At 35.5% G+C, this 22,864-nt stretch overlaps 1 protein-coding gene and 1 long non-coding RNA gene across 4 annotated transcripts; both read right to left on the minus strand.

Moving 5' to 3' along the window:
* Positions 1-620: 620 nt before the first annotated feature.
* LOC145072788 (tropinone reductase homolog At5g06060-like) lies at positions 621-2,034 on the minus strand. 2 transcript variants are annotated; one of them, XM_079019264.1, is made up of 4 exons: positions 1,656-2,034; positions 1,293-1,509; positions 1,100-1,206; positions 621-1,014 (listed from the first exon to the last, which is right to left on the minus strand). In XM_079019264.1, exons 1-4 carry the CDS (start codon positions 1,929-1,931, stop codon positions 838-840), a joined length of 777 nt encoding a protein of 258 aa, XP_078875390.1. In that variant the 5' UTR covers positions 1,932-2,034; the 3' UTR covers positions 621-837. The 2 variants fall into 2 exon arrangements, with proteins under 2 accessions (XP_078875390.1, XP_078875389.1); XM_079019263.1 differs by having other exon boundaries at positions 1,620-2,034.
* Positions 2,035-18,668: 16,634 nt separating this feature from the next.
* Positions 18,669-22,257, minus strand: LOC145073031 (uncharacterized). Of its 2 annotated transcripts, XR_013691218.1 has the most exons (8): positions 22,104-22,257; positions 20,625-20,695; positions 20,023-20,550; positions 19,827-19,944; positions 19,644-19,747; positions 19,457-19,550; positions 19,202-19,296; positions 18,669-18,872 (listed from the first exon to the last, which is right to left on the minus strand). It is a non-coding gene; the product is annotated as an uncharacterized LOC145073031 (long non-coding RNA). The 2 variants fall into 2 exon arrangements; XR_013691217.1 differs by lacking the exon at positions 22,104-22,257 and having other exon boundaries at positions 20,625-21,742.
* Positions 22,258-22,864: the final 607 nt, after the last annotated feature.

The following is a 22,864-nucleotide window of genomic DNA, read 5'->3' on the forward strand; positions in this document are numbered from 1 at the left end:
AAAAAAAAATGGGAACCAACGAGCCTTCTTTTCAACGAGAGTTGTGAGATTGAGCGAAATAAATGTAGAAGGAAGGAGTTGTTCAATTTTTGGTGTTTTCCATAATAGGATTTTGATGGGGTTGTTGTCAGTTGTGCAGAAGACCAACTTTGATGGTGGTGAAATATATAAGGTGTGCATTCGGCCATAAGGTTTAGGGGAAAGATGAGATAGATACATGAAAAGAGGAAAGTGGAAAGGGTAAAGATGGAGGGGAACATTGTTAAGGTAGGATCTTCACGTATCATAATAACATAACTATTTAAAAAGAAATTAAAAGTAAAATAATCATTTTCATTCAAACCTCACCAAAATTGAAACAAATTTTAACCACATGGGTCAAAGTTAAAAATTAAGTTGAGGATAAAACATGTATTTGACCCCAAATGACACGGACGATTATGTAATTTACTAAATTTACTAAATTCTTAATAATAATTAGACAAACATCCAAATTTAAACCACATTAATACAATTTAACAATTTAAATGTAAAACACACACACACAAACAAACTAAACGGATGAACAATAAAACAAATACAATTAAATTAACGATCACTGTTTTAGCAATATAAACAAATTAACAAAATATGTAATATGTATTATTGACAAACATGACACATCTAATTAGCATGCGCATATACTCATTTAGGCAGTAAACTAATATATAAATTAACACAATTCATTTCCTTTATGCTTTTACCCTTGTTACAGAAAGAATAAAAGAGAATTATAGTTACCACCCAAGCTTCTTCACATCAACATAACAAAAAAGAACTCGTCGAGCATTTTGTATGTTATGCGAAACCATTAACTGAAAATCCTCCATCAACAACAATTGTTTGGCCAGTGATATAAGAAGCAACAGGCATGCAAAGAAACGCCACCATTGATGAAACTTCATTTGCTTCTGCAACGCGTTTTAGAGGAGTTCTAGATACCACTCTATCTAAAAGCTCCTTATTACCTAGCAACTAAACAAAAGAAAATTTACATGGCTTATCTATAAATTTTAAAGAAAGAATGGTAGAATCATCGATGGATGTATATTAATATTACATGTTCGACAAGCGGGGTTCTTGTGAACCATGGTGATACACTATTACTCCGAATGTTATCTTTAGCCCATTCACATGCTAGATTCTTTGCAAGCTGATTCATTGCACCTGTAAACACAAAATCGAAGTTAAAACCCCTATAATTATAGTCTCACACAACACCAAATATGATTAGGGATAATGGATAATCTTACCTTTAGTGGCTCCATAGATAGATCCAGAAAAAACATGAGTAGAACCTGCAACAGATGAAATGAACACAATGCTTCCAAATCCAGAAGCTTTTAAAAGAGAATGTGAAAGTTGAGAGATATGGTAACAAGATTCCAAATTGGTAGCCATGATCAGGGAATACTCTTCTGCAGTATACTCCGTAGTAGGTTTCATTATGTTCATCCCAACATTGTTTATCTACAATAAGTAAAAGGATCTATACATTATATATAGTAGCTTTCTTTACGTTTATCATAATAACGAAACAGAAAATCGTTCAAAACAGCAAGCAAAAAGAAATTAATTACTAAGATATTGAGCTTTCCATTGAAGATAGTGGAGACTTTTTTTAAAAGATGTTCACGTTGAGGACGAGAGGCTGCATTGCAGACGGATCCGGTGACTGTGAAGCCCTTGGAAGACCATTCCTGTAAGCGTTGGTTGAGCTCAGCCTCGTTGCGAGAGCAGGTGTGTACTGCCGCCCCTAACTCCGCCAGTTCCTCCACCACAGCGTAGCCGATCCCATGTGTTCCACCTGTGACGAGGGCAGTCATTCCAGCGAGAGACCATCTGGGATTTGTAGTTGCAGAAAGGCTCTCCGGCGTAGTCGTTTTGATCATATCTGTGGAACAGGGACAAAGGATTTGTAATGAGAGACGAAATTAGTTTCGCAATTAGTAAGAAAAAGAGTAATGAAATACAATTTAAGTAAACCAAATAAAAAAACACAAATACTACAATTAACAATTAGCGATAGGTCGAGATCATTTAAAGAACTTAACACAACTTAAAATAATTAGAATATGGTTGTCTTTCATTGTCAAAAGATATGCGATATAGATGAAAATGCAAATAATAATTTCTTTAATTTTTATTAGCTTATCGCTCTATAAATATTTAATTAGTTTTTATAGATTAAGACTTGATGCAAATATAACAAAATGTTTATAATTTGTTCATTTTCTATTTATTCATGCCCCTTGAACGAATTTCTTCGATTGCTTGCAACAAACAAAAACACCTTATCACCAACCCTTGGACAATCACACTATCAAGTAATGCCGGGGACGACGATATTACCGGAGACAAAGACATTAGCGACGACATAAGAAATACGCCGCCACTAATGCTCATGTGGTCGGTAATACCATCGTTGATACTACTACAAAACCACGATTTGCATCTTTTTTCACAGCTGCATCCTAGCCATCGATCTCACATTCAATCCAACAATCACTTGTGATCATCCGTACAATAGCAATAGCTATGACATAGTCGCCGCTGATGCCCTAAAAAATGACCGCGAAATGTTCCTTCCATTTACCATAAAATGTTGATGCTATTGATCATCGCTGCTAAAGCATGATTGATAAAATCAGTCTAATTGTCGGCTTTCTCAGTTTTCGTGGATCACCTCTTTTCCTCTCCGGCAATTATAACGCTCATCAGTCCAATCGAGTGGAATTTTACTGATTTCACCGGTCGAGTATCGATTATCTGAAGAAAATAATCGAGATTATCTTATATTCTCTTATGTTTATTTTATCCTTCTTTTATTCCTAGTTTCTTGGTAGGATTATAATTTGTTTTCATATATATATATATATATATATATATATATATATATATATATATATATATATATATATATATATATATATAATCGATTAAATAAGAAGATAGAACCTGAAATCAATTGTTCCAGTTGAACCTTATTACGTTTTTTATTTGGTATCACAGCGGGTCCTCTAATCCGCTAAAATCACAAACCAGAAACCTCCATGGCTGGATCAACAGATGGCATCGAAAGGTGTGGGAAAGAAAAAGCCAAGAACACTTCTTCTGATCCAGACTCGCCATAATACATTCACCCCATTGATTATCCCCGTCAGATGCATGTGAATGATTATTTAAACGACAACAGCTACGCAGACTCGTCTTAGGAGATGAGTAACTTCCTTATCGCCAAAAATAGGGTTGGCTTCATCGATGGAACTCTTCCAAAACTGCTAGAGGATGCATAAGACTGCAGAGCATGGTTGCGCAGTGACGCCATCGTCAAGGGATGGATCACGACTGCCATGGAAAAAGAAATCAGAAATAGTGTATAGTACGCAAGGATTGCTAGACAGATTTGGGAAGACCTCCAAGAAAGATTTGGGAAAAAAAAGTGCTCCAAGGGCTTATGAGAACTCTAACAACTATAAGACAAGACAATCAATCTGTTTCTTCCTACTTCACAATGATGAGGGGTATATGGGATGAAATTGAATCTATTTCACCTCCAACAACATGTACTTGCAATAAATGTTCCTGCAACTTAGGAAAAAGACTCATGGAGTCCAAAGAAAAGGAACGCATATACGAATTCTGATGGGTCTTGATGACAGTTTTGGGACCATAAAAACCCAAATTCTCAGCACCAAACCCATACCAAGTTTGGAAATGTCTACCATTTAGTAAGTAGCTGAAGACGAACAACAAAAGAACACCATCACAATAAAGAAAATGGCGGTGAAGGAAGCAACTTATCAGATACGAGCACCATTGAAAATTAAAGCCAACTACCCAGGAAAACGCATCATTCGTGAAGGCCTGAAGTGTAAGAACTGCAATAAAGTCGGATATACGATCGATGGATGTTTTGAAAAGATCAGGTATCCTGACTGGTGGGAAAATCGACAACGAAGGGCTCCAAACAATCAAAAGAAACTGATAAACCTGAAACCCAAAGGTCTTGCAGTTGGAATCGAATTCACCCCCATTCCTAGGCTTAATGTCAAACAATATAAGAAATTGTTGCAATAATTAAGCAATGAAACTAAGCATGAAGCTAACATGGCTGGTAGGATAAGTTTTCATCGGTCGTGGGTCATCAACTCCAGAGCAACTGAACATATCTCTTATGATGATTCTGTCTTAATCAATTTAAAGGAATCACCTGATGGTGCTCCTGTTAAGATACCAAATGGTGACAATGTCCATGTTCAAGGAATATGGAGTTCTTGCTTGCCAAGTGATTTGAGTGTCGATAATGTCCTTTACATACCAGATTACAAATACAACATATTGTCTATTAGTAAATTCACCAAAAATCACAATTGTTTTGTAACGTTTTTTTCGGATTTTTGTTACATACAGGACTTACAGTTGAGGAAACTAATAGGCATGGGGAGGTGTAAGGATGGTCTTTACAACGTGGAAGATATGGATGCAAGCATCAAATCAATAGCAATCAAAGTTGATACAAAAAGTTGGCATAGAAGGTTGGGACATGTTTCAAATTCTAGACTTCAAAATATCAGTTTTTTAATACTATAGGAGAAATAGATCATTGTGATTCATGTATTAAAGCTAAACAAACCATATTACCATTTCAAGTCAGTTTTATTAAAACTTCTGCTCCTCTTGACTTGATTCACTGTGATATATGGTGGGGGGTATTGGGTTCCTTCGCTTTCTAGAGCCTGATACTTTCTCACAATTGTTGATGATTATAGCCATTCCACTTGGGTTGATTTGTTAAAACACAAATTATATGCAAGCTCAAGTCTTGTAACCTTATACAAAATGATTGAGACCCAATTTGAATTAAAAATCAAAAGAATTAAGAGTGATAATATGGGAGAGTTTGTTTCAAAAAATATGCATAAATTCTATGAAGAACATGGGATTTTACTTGAAACTTCATGCTTCCATACCCCACAACAGAATGGAATCGTTGAAAGGAAACATAAGCACCTCTTAGAGATAGCTAGAGCTTTACGTTTTCAAGCTAGTCTTCCTATCGAGTTTTGGGGAGAATGTGTTCTTACGACAACTTACATCATAAATACATTACCTTCTCAGTCCATCCAAAATATAACCCCATATGATGTTCTTTTCAAAATTAAGCCTCTGTATGATCTTATGAAAGTTTTGGGTTGCTTGTTATATGTCACAGAAAATAAAGCTGGAAAGGACAAGTTTGAAGAAAGGGGGAGGCCTTGTGTTTTCATAGGATATCCGATATCCACAAGGACAAAAAGGGTATCAAGTTTTTGATTTCCAAAAAAAGGATCACTGTTTCTCGAGATGTGAAGTTCATAAAAAGCATCTTTCGTTTGCATAATATTGAAGAGTACAACATCAAAGATGAAAATCGAAACAGGAACCATGTAGGTTCAAATCCTCTTGATGATACTTATGATGATGAGACAGATACCATTCTTGATACTACTGATCACGTGCATGTTGTTGATCATCCGGTTCCAAACAACAATTCAAGTGCTTCTACTAGCCCACAACGCAGCTCAACTAGGACGTGTTCTACTGGCGAGTCTACATCGGCCCAAGCCAATCATTCTGATGTCGGCCCAACCCATCATCCAGCCCAAAGCACTCATCCTGAATGAACTCGAACCAATCTTGCACGTCTGCAAGAATTTGAAGTTGATTTGCCACCTTCCATTGACCATTCTCACTCCCATGTGAACACGACTTCTTAGACGATACACCATTTATCACACTTTGTGTCTTATAAAAGTTTTACTAACTCCCACAAATCTTACTTAACTGCCATATCTTTTCAAGATAAGCCCAAACACTTTTCTAAAGCGGTTAAAAGTCAGCATTCGAGGGATGCTATGCAAAGGGAGATTTAAGCTCTTGAAAATAACAACATGTGGACATTGATAAATTTGCCATACGGAAAGAAAGATATCGAATCAATGTGGGTTTAAAAAATCAAATACAAATCGATTGGTGAAGTAGAGCGCTACAAGGCAAGTCTAATTGCAAAGGGTTTCACCCAAATTGAAGGCATTGGCTTTAATGAGATGTTTGCACCGGTTGTTAAGCTAGTGACAGTCATAACCATATTATCAATTGTTGTTCAAAAACGATGGATGATTCACCAACTCCATGTAAATAACGCCTTTTTACATAGAGATTTAAATGAAGAAGTATATATGAAGCTTCCACAAGGTTTTGCAAAGGAAGGGGATACGCGAGTTTGTTGTCTACGAAAGTCTTTGTATGGTTTATGACAAGCCTCACGAAATTGGTACAATAAATTCACTGGAGCTCTTCTCTAAATTGGTTTCAAGCATTCTAAGGTTGATTGCTCACTTTTTTTATTCAAAGAAAAGGATATTTTTATTTCAGCTCTTATCTATGTTGGCAATGTTATTCATTTGGGGAATAATGATCGTCACATTGCTAAAATTAAAACTTTTCTCGACAGCAAGTTCAGTATCAAAGACTTGGGAACGTTGAAATATTTTCTTGGAATTGAAGTGGCACGAACACCGGATGGAATGGTTCTTAGCCAAAGGAAGTATACTCCTGATATACTTGTTGGCAGCAGTTTGGAAGGGTGTTGTGACATACCCAAAATCACGGCTAGAAAAGACCGATTTAATTTATGCTTTTAAACTAATTTTCAGAGTAATCCTTTAATTTAAAAAAGTTGCGGAATTTGTTCCCAAAACAAAATATGATAAATATAATTTATCAAAGCATTCCTTAAAGGATGTATTTTCATTATATATCAAAACTCGGGATGTCATGTTCCGATACAGACACAAAAGCATAAACGGCATATTATAAGCCTTACAACAATTATACACAACTACTAGCCTATAAACAAAATATCTTCACAAGTTGTCCAACTTATGCTCTCGCGCCACTACCTGTAATACAAATAAAACTGAGTGGGTCAGGCTTGGGAACCTGGTGAGCATATAGGGTTTTCAACCCACAATAATTAATTATATTTAATTTCACCAACCAACGATAACCCGATTACCCATTCTCGTTATCCTCACCTTACGTCCCTATGATAACAACTATTACAAAGGACCTAATCTAGGATTTTCATCGGGACGGACATTACTGCAAAGGGGTTTCCTCAACAATAGTTGTCCTAAAGGAAACCATGAGGGGGATAGAGTACACCGGTGAACACATCGTTCACAACACCTACAGGTTATGAACCTACCAGCGTTCCACTGCACTGTATAGAAAGAGTCTGTGGTCGTCATCCATACTCCGCTAGATGACTAGATCAAAAACAACATCGAGTTCATTTTATTTCATCACACAACAACTGTCTACCCATGTTCTACCCAACATATTAGTAGATAAAAATATATACATTTATATACAACTTAAAACCTCTACAAATCATTCATTCAACAATTATTTCAAATAAGCAAATAATATACAAACACATAACACGTATTTTGTAGAGAATACTTCGTATCTATGTGTTAGAAGAAAAGGAATATACACTCACTTGATAAGACGATGCTCGGACAGCACTACGGCTCTTAAAATAATAATCTTCGATGAAACCGGGATATCTTCCAAAAACCGGGCTTCTCACGGGCAGAGTTTCGGCTCGACAACTCTATTTCTCGGGATCTTCGGGGCTTCGGGACTTGCTTCGAGTGTCGGGATGATACCGGGGGTTCAGGGTATAACTTTCACGCAAAACGAGGCAATAACGAGTGAGAGAGAAGAATTTGAGCAATAAAACTCGACAACCCACGACATCTATTTATAGGGTTGGAGTTGGTCTCGAACACAGGGCGTTCCCTAAAGGAACGTTGGGCGTTCCCTTCGAACACGGCGCGTAGGAGCGGGGTTCTGTCTTATCTCTTATCTGTTTGATGCGGCATCGACGTGGCCAATCTGGGGCCAAGTAACGAACGCGGGGCGTTCCCTTTTGGGATGCGCGCCTCGAACTTCAGAAAATCATAACTCTCGCATTCGATCTCCGTTTTCGACGTTCTTTATACCCACGCGTAGGTGAGATTATGCTCTACAGCTCTTGTTTAGACTCCATCGGCTAATTTTGACTTTATTTTTATTATATTATTTTTAGTAGGCCGGGACAGGAAAACTCCATTAGAAATTCATAACTTCTTCATCTGATGTCCGTTTTTGTTTGTCTTTTCACCGTTGGACTACTATCAACGAGATCTTCAATTATCGTTTAGATTGTTCCGGCTAGAAACCACTCGATCTCATATTCGAACTTTGGGTTGCATACTGCTAAGTCGAAAATTCGAAAAATCATAATTTCCTTATACGAAGTCAGATTTAGACGTTTTTTTATGTACACTCTCGGTTTAACGTATTCTACGACTTTTGTTTAGATCATTAAGGCTAAATATCGCTCTATCGTAAATTTACTATTTACGTCACGCAGTGTCGTACCGGTTCTGTCGCGAAACTTCGACATGTCATAACTTCTTCGTTATAACTCGGATTTCGGCATTCTTTATATATTCGGAACCCTTGTCACGACCACTACAACTTCCTTCATAGATATTGGGCTTATCTAATATTTTATTACTACACTTATTTTTATTCTTAATTCATTTAAGTCATACAATTAAGCATAAAACACATAATACTCAAATAATACATTCTTATTATTTCAAAACGAGTTACAAAGGTTAACCTAGACTATTACATCAACATTAATGCCTAGCCTAGAAACACAGGCGTTACAGGTGTAGACCAAGGTTTTTTTTTCCTATGGAACATAATATTCGTCTTACTACTAATGTTGGGAAGTATAGGCGGCTTATTGGTCGTCTTCTGTACCTACAAGTCACCGACCTGACATAACGTTTGCATTAAATACGTTCAACCAAGTTGTTGCGACAAATCATTGGAACGCAGCTCTCCGTGTGTTGTGATACCTTAAAGCCACTCCTGGTCAAGGGATTTTCCTTCCGGTCGATGGTGATTTAATGTTGGTTACATATTGTGATTATGATTGGCTTGGTTGCCCTTTACGAGACGTTCAAAGGCCGGTTATTTTATTACTCTTGGAGGTGCTCCAATCTTTTGGAAGACAAAGAAGCAATTCGTAGTGTCTCGCTCTTCTGCTGAAGCTGAGTATCGATCCATGGCCACTAAAGTGCATGAAATTTTATGGCTTCGTTTGTTGTTAAAGGACCTTCAAGCTCCTCAAATGGCTGCTACTCAACTTTATTATGATAATCAAGCTACACGACATATTGCTAACAACCCGATATTTCACGAACGCACTCAACATGGGAAGATGGATCGGTATTTCATTCGTGAGCGAGTTCAGTCCAAAGAAATATTTCGAGTTGATATCCACACTAAAGATCAACTAACAGCATAGCTTTTTACTAAACCTCTTGGGACGGACATATTTCGTTCTCTACCGGGCAAGATGGGCGTTCGTGATCTTCACGTTCACGTTCCATCTGGAGGGGGAGTGAAGAAAATAATCGAGATTATCTTATCTTTTCTTATGTTTATCTTATCCTTCTTTTATTCCTAGTTTCTTGGTTGGATTATAATTTGTTTTCATATATATATCCGTTTGGATATTTTGATGTATATAGATTCTTTATCGATTAAATTAGAAGATAGAAACTGTAATCAATTGTTCCAGTTGAACCTTATTTCGTTTTCTATAATTATCACCACCCACAAACATGAACATCATCAGGGTGTTTTTGCCGGCGATTTTGGGTCCTTTTCGACGATTTTAGGGCTTTTTTCCGATGTTGTTGATAATTTAGTTTTAGTATGATTATAAAACCCTTGGACAACAATAAACCCTAAGAGGTTCTAGAGAATTTTTTGTTGAAGTTTTTTTCACTAAAAACTTCAAATGAAAACATTCATTTTATCCGCATGAGATCAGTTAGTTTTTTTAGAGCCCTTATATAAGTTATCCATTTACATTTTGTTGAAAACTTATGAGGCCATCAAATTATTGAAATTTTTTTTACAATAGTTTGTTAATTAATATGTTTTATGAAATAACATGGCTTTTAAAAAAACTCACCCACTAGTTTTTCAATTTTCATGAATATTTGGGGGTTGAAAAACTCTAAAAAGGCTTATAATTTGAATTCATTAGAAGTCAAAATTAGGTAGATATTACTTAAATATTCTTCTGAAGAATAACATCTAAGTTACTACAAAAACTCACCTATATATCTTAATATCCAACAAGTACAAATGATGAATATAGAGAACGGGATAATGACTTAAAAGGATAATATATTTTTTGATTTGTACACATTTGGTCACTGAGTATTTTTTTCGTCCACATTTATCCCTTTAAATTGTTAATAGGGCAATATTCTGATTTTGTACACATTTAGTCCTTAATATTTTTGTACACATTTAGTCCTTAATATTTTTTGTTTCAAAATAAGTCATTTTTGTTTTTTGTACTCTTTCAGTACTTATGAATGTTGTCTTTAGGTTTTTCTCATGACATCTTACGTGGGACAATCATTGATGAGGTGTTTGGGGGTATTGATGCTTATGTCAATCGCAATATCGACTGCTTGGTTGTGTAGGTATTGTGGTTTGACTTAGGTCTTGTATTTTGAACATCGTAACTTCTTCATAAGATATCAAAAATTAACGATCTTTATATCCACTTGTTCGTTTTTTGAATCTACTACAACTTTCGATAATTGCTCCCGTTAAAATGTAATATTTTTTACTTACGACTTTATTAAAAAAACATCCATACATGCATTCATGAAAAACGTATGGATATATAGACCGTACGTAAAAATACGGACTTATGGATATAAAGATCGTTAAAATCCGAGATTGTATGAAGAAGTTATGACGTTCATAACACATGACCTAAACAAGCTAGTAGTCGAGATCGCGATAGACATAAGTATCAAAAGCCCTAAACACTTCATTAATAATTGTCTCATGTAAAATGTCATGAGAAAAACCTAAAGAAGTCATTCATAAGTACTGAATGAATACAAAAACAAAAATGACTTATTTTGCAACAAAAAAAATATTAAGTACTAAACGTATACAAAAATGTTAAGGACTAAATGTGTACAAAGTGAGAGAACATATTACCCTATTAAGTCATTTTTACCGGCTAAGTTGGAGTAACCGGTCATTAATACTAAATGTGTACAATTTAACAAGTTAAAGGGGGTAAATGTGGATGAAAAAAAGACTCAGTATGCAAATCGAAAAATATATTACCCTTTTAAGTCATTATCCGTACAGAACACTAGATAACATGAAACGGGTACTTTCACTCATGAATAGAGAGCCCTGCCTGTGTACAACTACCCATGGACAATATCATCCACATAAAGTACCAGGTAAGCAATATGAGAGCCCTGCCTGTAAATAAACATATAAACATAGAAGAATCACACTTTCTATTAATAAAACCAATTCGAGAGATAAACATAGTAAATCTATGAAACCATGCCTTGGTGCCTGTTTAAGACCATATAAAGACCTTTGAAGAAGGAAAACATGATGAGGTCGAGAAGAATCACGGAAAATAGGAGATTGTTGCATATAAACTGTCTCTTGAAGATGACCATGAAAGAAAGAATTCTTCACAACAAACTGTCTGATAGGTAACTTATGAGTAACTGCAATGCTCAAAACCGTACGAATGGTAGTTGGTTTAACCACAGTACTAAAAGTCTCATCATAATCACTACTAGGTCGCTGACAACAACCGTTAACAACTAAACGTGCCTTATACCAGGACAACGAACCATCCACATTTAGCTTCTTGTTAAACAACCATACGCAATTAATAACATTTGCAGAAGCTGGGAAAGGAACAAGAACCCATGTATTGTTGGTGATGAGAGCAGAGTATTATTCTTGAATTGAATTTACCCAATTTGGAACTTCAAATGCTTGTAAGTAAGACTTAGGAATAGGAGAAGAGGAATCAACATGAAGATTTAATCGTGTAATATATTTTGTAACACTGTTTTTAAGACGAGTGAGCATAGGATGCTGAGACAGAGGAGTAGCAACCGGTTGAGAAGAGGTTATCGAAAGAACAACTATGAAAGGTTGGTCGTAAGACAGATTAGGAATGAGATCAGTTGTTTGGGCCGATGAGTCATGAGGGTGAACCGATGAGTCGGTTGGTTGAGGTGTGTGGATATTCATATTAGGAGATTGGTCTGATGGATCAATGGGACTGTATAAGTGAGGAACATTTCGGTAAAACGGTGCAATATAATTAAGTAAAGATTGTGAGGGAGCAGAATTGGGTGTCAAAGAACGAAAAGGAAAAGAGTATTCATCAAAGAAAACATGGTGGAAAATAATTGTCTTTTTAGTTTGAAGATCAAGGCACCGATATCCCTTATGATTGGTTGGATATCCAAGAAAAATGCTTGGGGTCGACCGAGGGGAGATTTTGTGAGGTTCGACAACATTAGGAAAACAAAGACAACCGAAGACACAAAGATGAGTATAAGTGGGTATTTTCTTGTATAATTTATGGAAACGAGTGTTGTTGTGAAGGGTAATGGAAGGAAGAATGTTGAGGAGACGTTCAGCCATATGAAGAGCTTCCACCCAATATTCGGATGGAAGACGAGCATGTAAGAGAAGGGTACGACCAATGTTGTCGATTATACAAATCATACACTCAGATTTTCCATTTTGTTGAGATGTGTAAGGATACGAAAAACACATTTTGATGTCGTTTTGGTCACAAATATTCTGAAATTGGTTATTATTGAATTCACCACCATTATCACATTGTATAATTTTAATCTATTGAAGTGATTTTGGACAAAGGCACAAAAATGAAGAAATTTAGAGAGCACATCAGATTTGACACGTTTAGGATAAATCTACACATAATGAGAACAGTTATCACGAAAGATGACATAATATTTAATACCACTATAACTTTCAACTGGAGAGGTCTAAATATTGAAATGAACAATATGAAATGGAAAATGAGAAAAAGTGTTTGGTAAAGAAAACGGTAACTTAATATGTTTTCCTAATTGACACGGTTCATATAAAGTAGGAATATTATTAGAAGAACTTGAAATAAAACGACTATCAACTAAGTGTTTGGGAACATGATGATCGGGATGCCCGAGACATTGATGCCAAGTGAGAGGAGTAATGGTGAGAAGAGCTTGAGCAGTAGGAGTGGTGACCGTATAGAGATCTTAGGTGCTATCACATCTCATGAGAGTTTGCTTGGTTTTGAAATCCTTCACAGAAAAACCATAAGATTCAAATTTAATGGAACAACTATTTTCACAATAAAATTGACGAACATATATAAGATTTTTGATAATTTGAGGGGTGATTAAGACATTGTGTAAGACAAGAGTATGATAAGGGTTAGACGGCGAAAGAACGGAATGACCAACTTTACTTACAGGTATTGAAGATCCATCTCCAACGAAAACAGAGGAAAAATAATTACTCTTATTAGAAACTTTAGAAAAATACATGCATCTGCATGTAGATGAGAAGTAGCACCTTTGTCAATGAACCACCCTTATGTTCCTAGATTCGTCACCGAGGTTGTTTGAAAACTTGAGGAATGGATGTGGACTGTTGAGGAGAATTCAAGCATGTTGTAGCACACCATGAAGGCTATTGGACCTGAAATTGAGTGAAGTAAGCATGAGGATGATTTTGTTGTTGGCCAAAAAAGTTAAATGGCTACAGCAAATTAGGATTTGGCCAGGTAGACGATAACAGAAGTTAGGCTCCAACTGATCATGTTTCGTCATCTCCATTACCTGATGCAGGTACATGTGAGCTTGGTAGAAGCCCCGATTGATTGTTTCCTCTAGGTAAAGGGTATTAGCCAAACCCCACCCATTAGGGGTTGTCAGTTGTTGACGCGCACCACCAAACTGACCACCACTACGATCACAACTGCCTCTTCCTCCATGTTGACCCCCTCTGCCTCGCCGTAAATAACCAAGTACGCCACCATTATTGGACTCTTCTATCACAAGAATCGTTAAAAAAGAAGAAGTGTCTGAATGAGAAGGAGTGATTTGTTATTGTTGATCCTGCACCATAGTTTGTTCTTCAAGACACGAGATGGATCTAGCTTCCATAAAATAGGGGGTAGGTTTCGTGTACTTGATGGTGGTGGCAATAACATGAAACTTCTGAGATAAGCCATTGAGCGTGATGGACAAGAGGTTGTGTTCGGGAATAGGAGAACCAAGATTTTCCAACATGTCATAGATGGTGTTGATTCTAGTGTAGTAATAAGTGATAGACGGGTCACCCATTGTCATATTCCTAAGTTAGTTCTCAAGTTGCATAGCTTTGTTGTATTTATTAGCACTAAACAGATCTTCCAGACATTTCCAAACACCATAGGCGGTGGACTTTTTCTTTAAGATCTTGTGGAGAAGAGGTTGAGAAACGGTATTGTATATCCAAGACTTAACAATAGAGTCGATTCTAGTCCATTACTTGAGATCAATTTCCACAGCCTTGGCTTTGTCCTTGGGATCAGTTGAGGAGGAGGATACTTATGCAGGAGCAGGATGGGCAGGGGGTTGAAGATGATCTTTAATAGTGAGAATATAACTCGTCACACCAAATAAGGTAGAGAGACAATAGATTTATACAAAAGGAATTTACAAGATACATCCTCAAAGAATTAGAAAACATACAATCGACGATTGGGCCGAGGGGGCTGGTGAGTGTGTCGAGGGGGTTGGAGGTGTTTGAGTTGCCTCAGGTAATGGAGATGATGAAACATGATCAGTTGGGGTTGAAGATGATTGGTTTAAGTCATCAAGACAACCCACATGTTGTGGGTTTTCATCACACAAGCCACAATTATTGAAGTTGGTGGGTGAAGGGGAAAAGGTAATGGGAGATGAAGGTTGTGAACATAGGGTATCATCGTGAAAAGTGACCAAAAGAACGTCATTAAGTGAAGTGGGAGAGGAAGAGCCACAAAAGGGAAATGAGAATTCATCGAACTTGGCATGTCAGGTAACATAAATACGAGATGAAGCAGGCTCGAGACATAGATAGCTTTTATATTGTACGGAATACCCAAGAAAGATACAAGGAAGGCTTCACGGAGAAAATTTATGATCCGCATAGTTACGTAAGTACGGATATACTCGACACCCAAACGGTCGAAAATGATCATAAGATGGAGCCCGAGTAAACAATGCTTCAAAAGGTGACTTATTTTGCAACACCCAAGTAGGGAGACGATTAATAACGTAGACTGAAGTACGAAATGCATGAACCCAATCAGAAGAAGGAGCGTGCCCATTGAATAACATAGCAAGTCCGGTTTCAACGATGTGACAGTGTTTTCGTTTCACCCTCCCGTTTTGTTGTGGAGTGTACGGGCAAGAAATGCGATGAAATGTGCCATTTTTTCAAGCAAATTGCTAACATGATGATTTATGAATTCCGTGCCCCCATCACTTTGAAAAACCTTGATTTTTGAAGAAAATTGTGTTTGAACAAAATTGATAAAAGCCCTAAAAACCATATGAAAACTTGATTTGGTTTTGAGAGGATAGAACCACATAAATCTCGAATAATCATCCACAAAGAGAGCGTAATAGCGATAACCATCAATAGAATCCACGGGTGAGGGTCCCCATAGATCACAATGAACTAAATCTAACACATGTAAAGCGCGTTTATCGTTAAGTTTAAAAGGTAAGTGATGTGCTTTAGCAAGTTGACAAGGAGAACATACAACGGGTGACGGTAATAGAGATGTCACAAGGAGAACATACAACGGGTGACGGTAATAGAGATGTCACCGATAAGTGTCCCAATTTATTTAATAGAGAAATAGTATCAAAAGAGACATGACCCAAACGGGAATGCCAAAGTTCAAATGATGCCCTCAGTCTTGAAGGTGCAACAGCTGTAAGTGCTTGAGATTCATGAGAGAGAACATATAGTCCTTGTTCACATCGGCCCTTTGCTAGAATCCGCTTCGTTGCTCGATCCTGAATAAAAAAATTGGGTTGGGAAAACAAAACATCCACATTGTTATCAGTTGTCAACTTGCTAATAGACAATAAATTTTTGGTAATATTTGGGACTACCAACACATCCCGTAGCCGACCATTATTATGAAGGACATATTGACCAACATGGGAGATGTGAAGAGAATTACCATCTCCAAAAATAACATTTGCATGACCATCATAGGGAGCAGGTTGTGTAACAGAATTTGTGGAAGCCGTCATATGATTTGTAGCTCCGGAATCAACAAACCAGTCTGGAGCGTTTGTAGTAACATGACACTGAGCATGGAAAGCTTTTGCTAATTCCGTATCTGTGCCGGGTTTATGAGTGGCATAGGAAGAAAGATGTGGACATGTATTGGCGTAGTGACCATCCTTACGACACAACTGGCAATGTGGAGGACGGCGACCGCGACCGCGACCACCCTTATTAAACCGACCACCACGACCACAGTAGGAATTTGGTGGTCTGGTGTCAGCAGTGAATGCAACAGCAGAAGAGGTAGTTCCGTGAAAGAATTGTAAAAATAATTCATGTGCTTCTCTCGGGCAAGATCTCGAAGTGTAGTAGGAGATCGAGAAGCACGAACAGCAGTAGAAAAAGTCTCAAAAACAGACCCGATACCATATAAAAACCAATGAATTTTATCCGATTCATCAACCGGGTGACCAACAGCAGATAACTGATCACAAATAGATTTAAACTTACGACCAAAATCAGCAACAGTAGACGAACCTTTGGAGTTTTGGCGAAGCTGATCACGCAAGGCTTGAACACGCTCAATTGAGGAATTGTTGTAAGTACATTCAAGTGTTGTCCAAATCTGATAGGCAGTAGATAAGCCAACAATTTATGAGAATGCTTCCTCTGTTAGAGAGGCTTGAAGGAGAATAATTGCTCGCTGATCAGCCAAGACCCAAGAAGAACAAGCCGGATTTGGTACAGATTTCCCATCAACAAGAATTTCAGGGGCTGGTTTTGAGAGAGTTCCATCCACATGTCCCATAAGATTTTGATATGTGAAAAGAGGGGTCATTTGGTTTTTCCAAAGGAGATAATTAGAAGAGGATAATCGATTGGTGATAAGATGAAAAATTGTGTTCATTGGGAGGGTAGAATCTTGAGAAGAGGAAGCCATAGATGAAGAAGAAAGAGGAGACAGGAAGTAACAGAGGGAAGAAGAAGAGATACGGATGGATTGATTAGGGAAGAAAGTGAGCCGACCTAAGCTCTGATACCATGAGAATATAACTCGTCACACCAAATAAGGTGGAGAGACAATAGATTTATACAAAAGGAATTTACAAGATACATCCTCAAAGAATTAGAAAACATACAATTACATACACACAAAATAGAAGATGTACAGGAGACATTAATGTTGGCTAATAAATAGCAAACTCAAGACAATAAGTTTCAAATAATTCTCTTCATATATCATAATTCATACGATCAAGATCAAGAACAAGAGGGACAGAGTCTTGATATTAATGGTGGAAGAAGTTTTATCGTTAAGATTTGTAGCCATGAGAAGAAAAGAGAAGAAGGAAGAGAGCAACCTCCGAGATGAAGAGAATAGGAAGTGGGAATCAAGGATCATCTAGGGTTAGATTACCTAGTATGATATCATGTTAATATGTATTTTCCCGTTAATCATACTTTCATTAATGAATTGTATATATACAGAATACATAACATAAATGCCACGAATGGGCTGCACTCAAAATATAATAAACACAATTAATAATCAAGCTTAATATAATTATGCTAACAAAAACTACAAAATGAAATACAACTAAATGACTAATAATATATTAATCAAACACATACCTATATCATTTTTCTCTGTAACTCTAACTGAATGATCACCACTAGAATCACATGCGTTTTCTTGAACTTTTGATGAAATAAATAACGGAGCATTGTATAAGAATAGATAATATATATTTTGTAACTAGAAAATAAATACAAAAAATTATATATGAATATGTAATAAAACATATAACTACTAGAAACATGGGTTTTTGCAAAGTATGAATCCGTTGCAATTCCGTCACTAAAGGTCTCTTGTGACAGATCTGTGACAGACTTACTCCATAGCCAAATAAAATGTGGCTAATGACTTAGCTAGAGATTTAGCAACGGACTTGTTTTTCCTTGCGACGACTTTAGCAACGGAATATCCATCGCAAATTCGTCCCTTAATACCTTTATTTAGGACATCAGCAACAAAAAATTTTCGTCGTTAATCCCTTGCAAACCTCTATATCTGTCTTTTTATATTCCGTCGCTGATCACTAGGAAATTTTATATGTGATTTTTTTTTGTTTCCGTCGTTAATCCCTCGCAAATATATAGTAGTAATTATTTTTTATTACAAATAAAAAAAATACTAAAAACATCAAATAATTATACAATCAATAACAAATTAATACCAAAGGAATCAAAATAATTATACAATCCAAAACAAAACTCTAATATTAAAATACCAAAATCAAATATCAAAGTTTAACCAAACGTCAAATATCAATGTTTACCAAAACGATCAAAATCATCAAATATCAAAGTTTAATATTGATTGATATTTATTTCTAAGTATAATGTACCATAATCTCAATTTTGTCTCATATTTTGCATTTCCACATACATATTCTCTATTGCTTCATATCTTGCATAGCATCCGAAAGAATGACCATAATGAAATTGGATTCCGATTCCTGTTAAATCCCATGGAATTAGGCGAACCAAGTTCTAGTTACTTTTTCCTGCAATGGAAGGAGACATGGTATTTGTTGGAAGCATGCTTTTCTGCAATGGACATTATTGTCTACTCATTTGAAGCTAAACTAAATGCAGGACTAGAATGGAATTGAATTCCGATTCCGACCAAAAAATATATATAAAAACATGTTGTTGAAAGAAAATAATGTGTTTGCATATTGGTCTTCAAAAATTTCTCTTTTAGGATTTGATCTTTGAACATTTGTATTGACCATTATGGACCATCTACCACATACCAAAACTAATAGCACATTAAGCATTTATAAAAATGGATGCATAATTTTTTAATTTGGATGAAAATTACAGAACTAACCTTCATGGTCTCTGGTGCCATTGGCCCTTTTTTGATCGCAACCAACCTTATCAATAAAGTTGTTGGTACCACCCAAGAGCTCTGGAAATCAAATGCTGACAAATATGAAAAAAAAAATATGCACATATTATTTAAAGTTTATATCATGAAATATTATTTTAAAAAACTTAAAAAGTACCCAACATCAAAGCTATCACTATCCTAAACTCCAATATTTTATAAAAACACAATCCTCATGAAAATAAAATCAGTTACCTATAACGCTCTCATGCCTGCATTGCCAAGGGTCCACATCGATGGTGCAGCTGACAAAGCATTAGCCAATGCTTTTCCGCAATAATGTTCCAATCTGTCAAGACATGACACAACAGATTGTCCAAATGACCTAAATACCCCCTCATTGAAGAAGCATGTTTTAGTCATTTTGTACGAAAAGATGTACCTTGTATTGACATCAAGAGAACTTGAACACTCTGTCAATAAAGACACATTCCATTTACCATCCATTGTATTAAGATCAGTTAGCGTTGTAACCAACAACTCCAGCTGCAAAAGATTGAGTTAGACTCCTACTTTCATTTTTTTTAAATTGAAATTTGTATTATGGTTTCTTTTTTCTACTGACCTCTTCAGTGTCAGTATAGTCAATTCCAATTGCCTCGGAAAGTGCAATGCCATATCAGATTCTTTGTAATCAAATGCATATTTGATCATGTATTCTCCTGTGTGTTATGCAGAACACCCTATCACGTGCACCGACATGATTCATTAAAAAATATGAGAAAATAAAAGTAGTTCAAAATTATAACAAACTTAAATACCTTCGGCTTTTCGGTTCTTCCACTTGTACAAAGAAGAAAAAGTGGATCCTCTGCATCTATCCACACCACATCACACATAGTAGAGTATTTAGGAACAACATCCTGCAAAAAAAAAGTATAATGGAAAAAAAGACCAAAAGGCCTAAAGTTTAATCAACATGATCATATAATAATATCTGTGAAATTAAATAGTATTAGTAGTACTACATGCCACCAAATATCTCTTCCTTTTTGCCAATTAGTATCTTCCTTCTTCATGGCTGATTCATTTTCATACGTCTAAAATGAATCCATTTTGCAACATAGAAATCAATTTCATGAAGAGGTAAATAAATATAAATATGCTTTCTGATAACATTTCCTTGATATTCCATTTTTAGATGATTCTGAGAGTGCAACATCAACAATATCCTTGAGATTGAGTACTTTTTTCCCTCTTTTAACCACATTGCAAGCTACTACAATCTTTGGTTTGCAATCCATAATTCTTTGAAGAAGTGATTCTACAGAGTATCCAACAAAAACAACCTGAAAATCAAAATGAAATTCAATGTTAAATAAAATTATAATAGTAAACACTATGTAATTTGAATGGCTTTTACCGAGTGGACAACACCAATGTGAGCACAAGCCATCATTGTGATTGGCAGTTTCCCATTTTTAACACCTTTGTCTTTCAAAAAATTTGCAAGTTGTTAGATGGATTGCCAAATGTAAGAATAAAATCGCGAAAAAACAATTTAATAACAGTTAAGTTATCATTCTAATTACAAGAATGTTCCAAGTAGGTCACTAGTTAACAGGTATACAACTAAGCTTTGCTGACATGGTGTCTATGTGGCATGTAAGTGTAATGACTAGCATCCACAATTTGGGAACTACACAACAATTAAAAAAGCTCATTGCAAGAGCTTGTTAATTAACAAGTTCTTTGAAAAAGCTCATCCAATAGCTTTTTCATTTCTTAAAAGCTTTTTGGTTTGCAAAAGCTTTTAAAAAGCTACTATTGTGGTTCTCTAGTAAGTAAGTTGATATTCTGTGATCTTAACCCATTTGATAATTAACATGTATACTCAATATGAGAGTATGTAAATGGTATGGGTCAATCTGGTCAACATATATGCTATACCCAAACATTACTACCCCTTTTGTAAATGGTATTGGTTAATATGGTCAACATATATGGATTTTGTTGGTAACAATTTATGTTACCTTGTTATGATGATTATGGTCATTATGGCGATCTAGTTGTTATTTTAATTATTTTCATTTTGATCATCATTTTTCAATATTTTTTTGGTTATTTGTGTTATGGTCATTATAGTGTATATGGTTTTTGTTATTTGGTATGTGTATATGGTTTTGTTCACATTGGTTTCAACATGTATGTGTATTTTGGTTACATTGGTAAGGGTAGTTTGGTCTTTTCTATTTTGGTCACTGATTTGGTATATAAGGTAATGGTAGCTTGGTCCACTTGCATCATATAGATCAAACTTTTTACATAAGGGTAGTTTGGTCTTTTTTGTTGGTACATAAGGTAAGGATAGTTTGGCATACTTGCATCATATAGCATCATACTTTTTACATGAGGGTAGTTTGGTCCTTTCTATTTTGGTCAATGGTTTGGTACATAAGGTAAGGGTAGTTTGGTCCACTTGCATCATATATCATTGTCATAAACATATAAACTTCCCTATCATTCTCATAAAAATCCAGTAGTAATATATATATATATATATATATATATATATATATATATATATATCAAAATCGATCTGGACTATACAAACTACAATTTTGTACATCTATCTACACACACACAAAAATGGTTAACATTGGACATTACCAGACACTACTTCAAACTTAACAACCTACCACAATATACTACTTGCCCATTATATGCCATCCATATCCAAATCCCTACCATGATTATTAAAAAGACAAGCAAGGCAATCACAACCCTAGGAAGAGCTAGCATAGTTATTTCACCATGATAAGGGTTCTCTTTTCCTTTTCCAATGGTTTTTTTTTCTTTTTGACATAACTTCACACATAAGTTCCTTGTACCATGAACTTACTTCACCAGATTAACCACATTCTTCATCTTCATCAGGTCGGTACTTGCAGCTAAAGGAACTTCTGGTCCATAGTAGCACGTCCTAGAGGGACCACTGGTTGATTTAATTACCCCATTGTGGGATATATATATATATATATATATATATATATATATATATATATATATATATATATATATATATATAGAGAGAGAGAGAGAGAGAGAGAGAGAGAGAGAGAGACCATTGCATAGTGCTCTTGAATAACTGAGAAGAAAAGTAACGATGGATCAAGGGAAATAAGAGTGAAGGAGGTTAATATTCATTTATAAAGTTGTTACTGCCATCTAAGATATTAGATGGATGCCACATAAGCTAATGACCTAGTCATTAAAGTGCAAACTGTTTGACCTTAAGACAACATGTACAATGGTTACATTTAAAATAAAATTAATAACACGTTCTCAAATTTGAGACTAAAATATAATAATATATAAACACAACCTCAAATTAAAATTTAAGTGTAAACTTAATGACTCTTATATTATTTTCTCTTCTTAGTTCTTTAGTTTATAATGTAGAAAATGACTGAAATTCATGTTTCGTCCTTATAGTTTTTAACTTATAAAATAACATTTTTAGTTCGTATAGTTTTTTTTTAATCTATAAGAAAACAGAATAGTTATAGTTTTGGTCACTATAATTTTTCAAATTTAAGAATTTATACTCTTTAGTTTTTAATTTAGAAAATTACAATTTTGGTCTTTTTTTTTTCTCATTTT

This window comes from Lactuca serriola, chromosome 9 (genome assembly GCF_051521515.1).
Source record: "Lactuca serriola cultivar US96UC23 chromosome 9, Lser_US96UC23_V15, whole genome shotgun sequence".
Taxonomy (NCBI): domain Eukaryota; kingdom Viridiplantae; phylum Streptophyta; class Magnoliopsida; order Asterales; family Asteraceae; genus Lactuca; species Lactuca serriola.